The sequence below is a fragment of the Osmerus eperlanus genome, chromosome 11 (assembly GCF_963692335.1).
Source record: "Osmerus eperlanus chromosome 11, fOsmEpe2.1, whole genome shotgun sequence".
Taxonomy (NCBI): Eukaryota; Metazoa; Chordata; class Actinopteri; order Osmeriformes; family Osmeridae; genus Osmerus; species Osmerus eperlanus.
Genome location: NC_085028.1, coordinates 3,816,663 through 3,825,509, shown reverse-complemented (window position 1 = coordinate 3,825,509; position 8,847 = coordinate 3,816,663). Strand labels below are relative to the sequence as shown.

General features: G+C 47.9%; 1 protein-coding gene across 1 annotated transcript; it reads right to left on the bottom strand.

Moving 5' to 3' along the window:
* Nucleotides 1–360: 360 nt before the first annotated feature.
* On the bottom strand, nucleotides 361–8,843 carry vaspb (vasodilator stimulated phosphoprotein b). The gene is given in 15 exon segments (XM_062472766.1): nucleotides 361–2,019; nucleotides 2,115–2,172; nucleotides 2,310–2,350; nucleotides 2,353–2,378; nucleotides 3,129–3,191; nucleotides 3,367–3,409; nucleotides 3,546–3,573; nucleotides 3,877–3,940; nucleotides 4,201–4,257; nucleotides 4,259–4,335; nucleotides 4,641–4,891; nucleotides 5,180–5,277; nucleotides 6,640–6,706; nucleotides 7,066–7,246; nucleotides 8,826–8,843. Coding segments are annotated over 15 exon segments (1,107 nt in total). The 3' UTR covers nucleotides 361–1,984.
* Between the last annotated feature and the right edge of the window lie 4 nt (nucleotides 8,844–8,847).

Sequence of the window (8,847 nt, the reverse complement as noted above, 5' to 3'; positions counted from 1 at the left end):
TTTACATTTTTGCCACATCATTCGCTTTGTACGTCAGTTCCGGATTACTCACGCGTTTGTTTAAATGAGACGGTCGCTGGTGTTTTTATGTTATTTTGTGCCCCCCATGTTTAATTCATTAACTTTCCAGTCATGGATTGGAATGGTTTGGGATCTTCCATGGCTGTCGATTTGCATACAGATACATTCTATCCGTTTGTAAAGAGCCTTCATATTTCAGCAAAAATAATATTTTTCTTTCGTAGGCTTATAACCTATAGGGCCTACTACAACGCTTACAATTTCACCAAATATCATCACACTAGCTATTTTCAGTATTCTTCATTTAAATACAGGAGTAAAAAACATCAACAGCAGTACTTTATATTTTCTGAGAACGCTTATTTTATTACAATGTATTTTCAAAGCTACATGCATGTTTATTACTATTATTTTATCATGACCATCATAAGAATGGTAGGGAACGATTAACATCAGAAAGACCAGTAAAAAGACAAGACTCATTTGCATTTCAAGAAGCAGCTGTATTTGACTATAAAGGCATATCTAATCCAGTGTCTCTACGCCGTTTTCTTTATATTTCAGTGTAAAAAGCCTATACTCTATTAGAAAAAAAAGAAACAAAAGAACAGTTAACCCAAAATAACATCTCATAAAAAGAAAATAATCATCAAAAAAATCCCCATTCACCAGTCATCCCAATTAAAATAGAAACAGCATTTCATTTTCACTAACATTTTCCCTCGAAACAAATATATATATAATTTCCTTATATATATATATATATATATACTTATATATTTATTCTCAAGGCAGTTGGTCATGGCCAATTAATTGACCTTGTCATGGCCATGTTTGTCATTATGTCAATGTAATTAGAAAATACCTAAAATGGAAGGAAAGACTAGAAGCACAGTTTAGGACCAATGCACTGGCCAAGGACTTAACTCCCAGTGAGCTAGAGGCTGAGAGTGAGAGCTGATACTGAGTGGCACACAGAGACACACACACACCATCTTTGAGCCAAGTGCAAGAAAAACTTCTCATTCACTGCACTCTGCTCGTTCACAATTTTCCCTTTGCAAATCCCCTCCATCGACTTCTCCCACTGCATGGAAGGTTGGGCTGTGCCTCTTTCATGGCCACAGGTAAAGTATTGTGTGTGTGTTGGTGGGAGCTGATCCACACCCTCCCCCCACCTCTTACTGAGACAGATGGGCAGCATTCATTCTAGCAATTCAGCCCATAAACTGCAGGGGGCGGCGTGTGCCACGGCCAGCAGCTCTCCAGCATGGGTCCCTGATTCATATCCTACCTCCAAACATCTTCACAATCTGAACCAAGAGGCCGTTTATCATTTGAGGGCCAACTCTCTTTTCTCTCTCTCTGAACATATCTCTGCGAAGGCAGTTTGGAGTTTGAACGTGTGTCGGGCAGGTCAGGACAGGAGTGGGACAATTAGGAGTACGCCGCACATGCCAGCACTCTGATATTACAGTAACTAGAGCAAACAATATGATCTTCCCTGAACACTGAAGAGCTCAGTATGAACAACTGGTATGTCTGAGGAGGCGAGGAAGGATCAGGCTGAAGATGGGGACAATACACTTGAAGGGGTACATCTGATGACAGCGAGAGCTGCAAGTTTTCAGTTTTTATTTCTGTGCTCTGCAGAGGCTCTTGGTAAACACAAGGAGAGGAGTGACACAGAGGAAGGGACGGTCTAATGACATCCAAGAGTTTTACGTTTCAAAGTCATGAGGCTTGATATGAACAGGTTGGGTTATTATTTGAGTGAATGTGTAAGAGAGAGAGACAGAGACAGAGAAAAGGGCAGCAAGCGAGGGATGGAGAGAATGCGTGTAAAGGACAGAAAGAGAAATCCCTGGGCTAAAGTTGAAGGAGTGACGGAAAAGAGGTCCACACAGGGCCATAACCTCCTCCGTCCCAACCCTCCGTTCCTCCTGATGGTCGTCCAGCACAACTATGTGTCCCTCTTCTGCAGCTCCTGAATAAAGGCTGCAGAAGAGAGAAAAAACAAAACAACTCTCATATGTGACATAGTATCGTGTGTCTGGGCCACGATGTTTTGCTTAATCAACAGACTTGGTTACCTCCAATGATCTCCTCCTTGACTTTTTGCAACTCTTTTCGAACCTCCTCCAAAATTTCCTGGGAAAAGGGCACACATTTACAGTTGTTTTAAAAAGGTGCATGATTGGAATTCTTTGTCGGCAATAAAAAAAATGTTTGCAACAGTGATGCTACTTATAGGTTCCTCAGAAGAGGTGTGTCGGGAAAAGATTTACCTGCTTGATTCTCTCCATATCGGGCTCCTCGCCACCTCCGTGTCGTTACTACCCCCCACAGGTTTAACCCTGATTATATATATATGAGAGAGAGAGAGAGAGAGAGAGAGAGAGAGAGAGAGAGAGAGAGAGAGAGAGAGAGAGAGAGAGAGAGAGAGAGAGAGAGAGAGAGAGAGAGAGAGAGAGAGAGAGAGAGAGAGATAAAGAAAGAGAGAGAGAGAGAGAGAGAGAGAGAGAGAGAGAGAGAGAGAGAGAGAGAGAGAGAGAGATAAAGAAAGAGAGAAAGAGAGATTAAAACCCTTCCATGTATCCTAACAGGTATCCATTTTGCCAAAGCCAGGCAAGACCACCACCACAACAGTTCAACCCATCACCATAACCAAGGGTTCAAGCTCAAACTGCAAACACCAACATACACATCCATCGTTCTGACGATAAACAAACAACCTGAGGCCTTTTCAACCCTTCTTTTCAAAAGTCCTTTGACTGTTACCAAGCAACCAGAGATGACACACACAAACATGAGGAAAGGCACACGTTGTTGTGTAAACAAAATACACAATCAGGAAGTCCTGTCAGTGAGATATCAATGTGATGCAAGCGGAAAATCAAGCAGATGCAAAAGGTTCTGTTACACAATGCACCCTTCAAAACACCTGCCTTCATACAACATGCACCAGTAGAGGGAAGCATTTCCCATAGCTGCACTGTTCACCAGAGAGAGCGAGAATGATTCTCCTCCGGGAGAGAGAGAGAGGAGAGACTGTGGACACGAGAGTGGGACGGCATTGGTTCGTTTCTCGTGTTAGGGGGCGGGGCCTTGTACCTGGGACTCATGGAAAGGGGGAGCTGGGGTCCATGCTCTTGCTGATGGAATTGGTCCTGTTTGTAAGACACACACTGTGCTCTTAGAACGCACAGCTCACACAGGCTGCGCACGCACGCACACACAATCTGCTCTTTTTGGAGGGCTATACGCCGCGTTAGACGTAAGAAACATGTCCCATTGCCTTAGCCTTAAATCTTTCTAATCGGACACCAACAGTAGGAGCCTTACCTTGGCATAGTGCACGCTTTTTCCCAAGGTCTTCTGACTGTTTCTAAAAAGAAGAAAGAAGAAAACTTGAAACACAAAATGGAACTAATAGGTCCGTGGATATGCCGTTTTCTGCTCCACGTATAAAAATGCTAAGGAATACTTGCAAATGCACAATCACACACGCAAACAATTCTCACCACTTTGGCCTTGAGATTCTGAGTCATCCTATGGGAGGAGAAGGGGAAAAAAAAAAAAAAAAAGAGTTTTAACCACATGACACCTATAGGAACCACACAGGAAGTGACACAGGAAATGTCACGTCGTATGACAACACGGCATGAAATAATCAAATAAATGGAACAAGAAACGATTGTACAGAAAGGCCTGTCATGTAGAGGTTTACAATGACCTTCTAGTCTTTGTTCTGCAAACAGTCTGTCGCCCAGTTGGCACACACCGTTTCTAAATAAGCCTAAAGAGTATTATGGGTGTTGGTGAGTAATATATTGCGAGCAAAATGCTGTTTACGTTTTCCTCTGGTTTGGGCTCTGTCTTGGCAGGTGGTTTCCCCACCTGGTCGGTTGCCTTCCTCCTGAAAAAGACAAAGTGTCACACCAAGGAAAAATGCTTTCCTCTCACAAGGCAAGTACAACCCATTTCCTGACCCCGTCGATCCCTAATGACTAGCGTCATCATAACCTTCTAATTCTAGGCTCATGGTCTATCTGTCTATACATCCAGCCAGCCATGTGTATTCACACCTTTAAGCTATTGAGACATAAAACTCCTCCCATTCATGAGAACCTTGCAGTTTACGCTAGGTGTTTCTGGACACTTCCTCGAGTCACCCACCTCCGTGCCAGGATGGCACTCATCTCTCCCATCAGGCCTCCTCCGCCCCCGCCCCCCTCCCCCAATGGAGGAGGTGCTGTTGCGACTGGCGTCAGCCCTGGCGATGGGGGCGGCCGCAGGTGCACCATCCTCCTGCTAGAGGGCGAAAGAGACAATGCAGCAAGGTTACTAGTGGGCCCAGGGCAGGGTTTTCTCCACAGGCAGATATACATTTAATGGACTAACGGTTCTTCCAATTTGACCTCTTGGTTTCCGTGTAGAATGAAAGTTGGTATGAAAAGTAAAACCACAGCCAGGATGAGCTTCAGGTTATTTCGTTTTCTATTAGTTGAAGGACAGTTCCATGGTTCCATGTGAAGCCCTCTGTGACGTTGCTTGTAAAAAGGGCTAGACAAATCACATTTGATTTGATGAGGCCCTGTGTTCCATCTCCTCCTCACCTTGTTCACTTTGCGGAGCTTTGCTCCTGCGAGGGCGGCTGCCAGGCCCCCGGCCCCCCCGAGGCCCTCTCCTCCCCCCCCAGAAGGCAGGGGCGGGGCGGGTGGGGGTGCACCCGAGGGAGGGGGCGCCGGGGCCGGGGGGGCGCCACTTCCCATGGCGGGGGGGCAAGGTGGTGGAGGAGGAGCCAGGGGCACAGGTGGGGCAGGTGGCGCGGGGGGGGCCAGAGGGGCCGGAGGGGCCGGGGGGGCAGCTGGAGCCATGGGGGCCATGGGAGGGCGGGGGGGGCGACGTTGACTGGGAAACAAGAGGAGGGACAGAAGCACACCGTCAAGACCCATCACAATCACACAGCCACCTGAATGCACTATGAAGAGGGTTGGCATGTTGGCGTCTTGCGAATGAGCACATCGAGACATTTTCCGTTTCAGTGGCAAATGGTGTGACATCGACACAATTGTGCAGTGCACTGCTGTGCGAGTTGTGCGCGTAATGTTGAAAGAAGAAGAAGCTGTGTTTGGTCCGTCTGATGTCTCCTGACCTGCGGCTGCTTGTCTCTCCCTCTCCTGTCTCTCTCGCTCTTGTCTCTCTCGATCTAGGCGCTCTCTTTCCTGCTGTTCCAGCCTCTGCTGTTCCAGCCTGTAAGGACACACACACACAACCCGCGGATTAATAACACACAGAAACAACACACAGAAACAATCATACTTCAAAACAGACTTGGAGTGAGCGCAAGAAAGTGACTATTGAAATGTTGTTTTATGAAAGTGTGAATTAGAAGTCCGTTTTTACACGCTTACAAAAAGACGCCTCTTGGGACCATTAATATTAAAACCGCCCCCCCCCCCCCACCCTCAATCTAAACCATGCAGATTACTTTTCACTCCTCACCAGCGACAACTGTTACCGACTTAAGCTGGAGGGGGCTGTTTAATTGTGACAGATGGAGCATGGTGTTAAAAGCAAGCACAAACTTTACAATTCAATTCTGCTCGCTCGCTCGCCAATGGCTAGCTCCAGCAAAAGAACATTTCGCAGCTCCTTATTAACCCTGTCCCGGATATCCAAGTACACATCTGGCCAAGACAGGCCACTGTCACTGCAGTTCCCTAGTTCCACTGCAGCATCCTACACACCACACACACACACACACACACACACACACACACAAACACCCCCTCCCCCAACACATCTGTCACTCTACCCAGAGAATCTGTTTTACTCTCACATTTGCTGAATCACACATCCACACACCCCCACCCAAACCCACACACACCCACACCCACACCCATCTAAAGTACTGTTGGTTGACTTGGGCAGAGTGCCAAGGGACGGTGAGGACTTGTCCTACTCCACAAGCCGCGCAACAGAGCGCCGCCCTTTGACGGACAACCTACACCACCGGCTTGGTTGTGTTGCATGTTGGCCCCATTAGCGTAAATAAGATTAGTTAGTAAAGCTTGAGCCTAGGCAGGTGAGTGGGGTCTACAGAGCTAGCCACGTTTGTGGGGAGGGGGCGGTGGGGGGAAGATGGCAAGGAAGGGTGGTGGGGGGGGGGGGGGTCGCTGGGAGGGAAAGGATTTAAGATGTCAGGAGGCGCTGGCCTTGTTCAGCTCTTCGACCTCTAACCTGAGGAGACCGGCTGAGGGTTAAGCGTGAGGCTAATGCCGTCAAATCCTCAGAGTGTGACTATGCTGAGCAGCGTGCCACTGGGAGGACCTCCTTTTTACGAGTTAGTGTGTCTTCGGCCTGGATGAGCATGCTTTATTGGAATTCTCTAGAAGGGGGCCACTCCGCAGATTAAATGTAGACTCGGTGGCCATATATGATTTATGGGAGGCCTTTTAACAGAATAAACTATTTTCTTTAACCAGAATAAACGACTTGCTGCCTCTTTTTTTTCCTTCACAAGACTTCATCTGCTTCAACAAAATAAATACAGTGACAATGGATAAACTGTGTACTCTACCATCTAAACGCCTCCCCACCCCCCCTTGGTACCTCCGCTGCTGTTCCAGCTCCTCTGGGGACGGTCCATTTGACACTGGGCGGGGGAGGGTAGCATAACCTGCAGGGAGAGCAGAGACAGCCTCTTTGGACAAAAGAAAATGCATGTCACACTCGTGTTCCCTCGTGTACATGCTACACCACATGGTCCAAGAGTATCGCAAGCATTTTACGACAGCACGTTCATCGCTACAACACATTTAACAGCTGAACACGCTGTTCGTACAGACAGATAATCCTTCCCCAAGGGACGTGCGTGGACGAGTTTACAGAGTGCATGCGCGTGAATACGAGCGTGTCGAACTCGTCCAAAAGGGTATCTGACCAGTTCTCATACAGGAAATGACTTCGAAAATACTACCGCCAACGAAAGGAGCTTGTGGGACTGTCCATGTTGAGAACAACGGATGACATCACTACCTGCATCTGCCAAGGAGTTGAGGACCTCCAGCGCATGCAGCATGCCGTTGGCGAACAGGGTGGCGTCCTCCTTGCTGCCGAAGTTGAGGCCCCACACCTGCCGCGCGTCCCGCCACTGGTGGAAGTTGGGCGTGGCCTGGTTGTACTTCAGCCCCTTGACGATTGGACAGTTGATCACCACCTGTTTGAAAACAAGAAGGGAAGGGGGGGTCAGCACAGGGCTTTTCCTGGCTGGCCACAGACAGACAGTCAACCAGCAGCCAGAGACACAACATAGCAGGGTTCGTTCAGTCTGCCTCCTGATAGGTTTAAGTGAAGCGTACGAACATATTTCTTTATTATGTATCACTGTTTTCCCCTCATCTAAACAAATGTCATGCCAAAAAACGTAAGGCCTGCACTTAGGCGAGGCCAATGACAGTCATAATGGACCACTGTGATACTCACAGATTCACATTAAGTCCATTTGGCATTTAATATAGTACTTAAGTACTGCTTTACTGTACACGTGTACTTCAGGCCACCAGTTGGCGCTAGTTTTGTGTGTGTGGGGGGGGGGGGGGGGGGGGGGAGAGATATCCGAGTCTGAGTGGCTTGAATGTGCTGAGGCGTTGCTTCTCTGTTTGTTTTACAACTTCTGAATTCCACAGGGCACAGGAGTGAGCTGGCGGGCCAGCAGGCGTCCAGAGATCCACGTGCTAAAAAAAGAGAGGCCTGCCAGTTCAACTGAGGGCCTAGAAGTGTTCTAACCTCAATCCTCTGTCTGCCGTTAGGACACAGACAGTGTCTGTCACAGTAGCAGACAGATGGGAGGAGGTGTATGTTCTCTGAAAGAGACAAATGATGCGTCGGCCAATATCCTTACTACAGTACCATACTATTTAGTGTATGTACATACATACTATATAACATGTATGTATGAATGTATGGTAGAAAGGGTATCAGGACACACAGAGATAGAGAAAGAGAGAAATGGGTGAATGCTGTCACGGGAAATGGTTGAGCAAGCCAACTATCTAGCAGGAAACACCATCCACTTAGAGAGTTGCCTCTGGGGGGGGACACTTGGGTGGGCGGCCGAAGGAGAGTAAGGAAGTCAGGTGGCTGAGCGGTTAGGGAGTCGGGCTAGTAATCTGAAGGTTACCGGTTCGATTCCTGGCTGTGCCAATGACGTTGTGTCCTTGGGCAAGGCACTTCACCCTACTTGCCTCGGGGGGAATGTCCCTGTACTTACTGTAAGTCGCTCTGGATAAGAGCGTCTGCTAAATGACTAAATGTAAATGTAGAGTTGAGAAAGCCAAGAGCGAGAAATTCTTGTTCCCTGGCAATAATTGGAATTAGGAGGTGCGTGTGTTGTGGTTTGTCTGAAGACCCAGACAGGTGCAACACAGTGGACAGATGGCGTGAAGGAACCGCCGGTGGTTGCGTCACGAGGAGAATGGGCTCATAGACGCCCGAGGCTCCAGACAGCCACAGGTGCACAGAGCCCCTGAGTCATGCCTGATCACCGCCAACAGGCTCTTCAGGCCCAGATGTGTGAGGCTAAAGACCTGACCCACCTGCTAATGAGCATCTGTTTGGAACACAGGACGACCGAATGCACAAATAGATGACTCACAAGGTCAAAAATACATGCGCACACACATACATAGAAACACATATATATAAAAATGAGAGAGAGAGAGAGAGAGAGAGAGACATAGACCATAGACATAACCACGTCCGTGAACCCACACACATACACACTCTCGGCGTGCTACCTGCTGGTCTGTCTGCATTTTG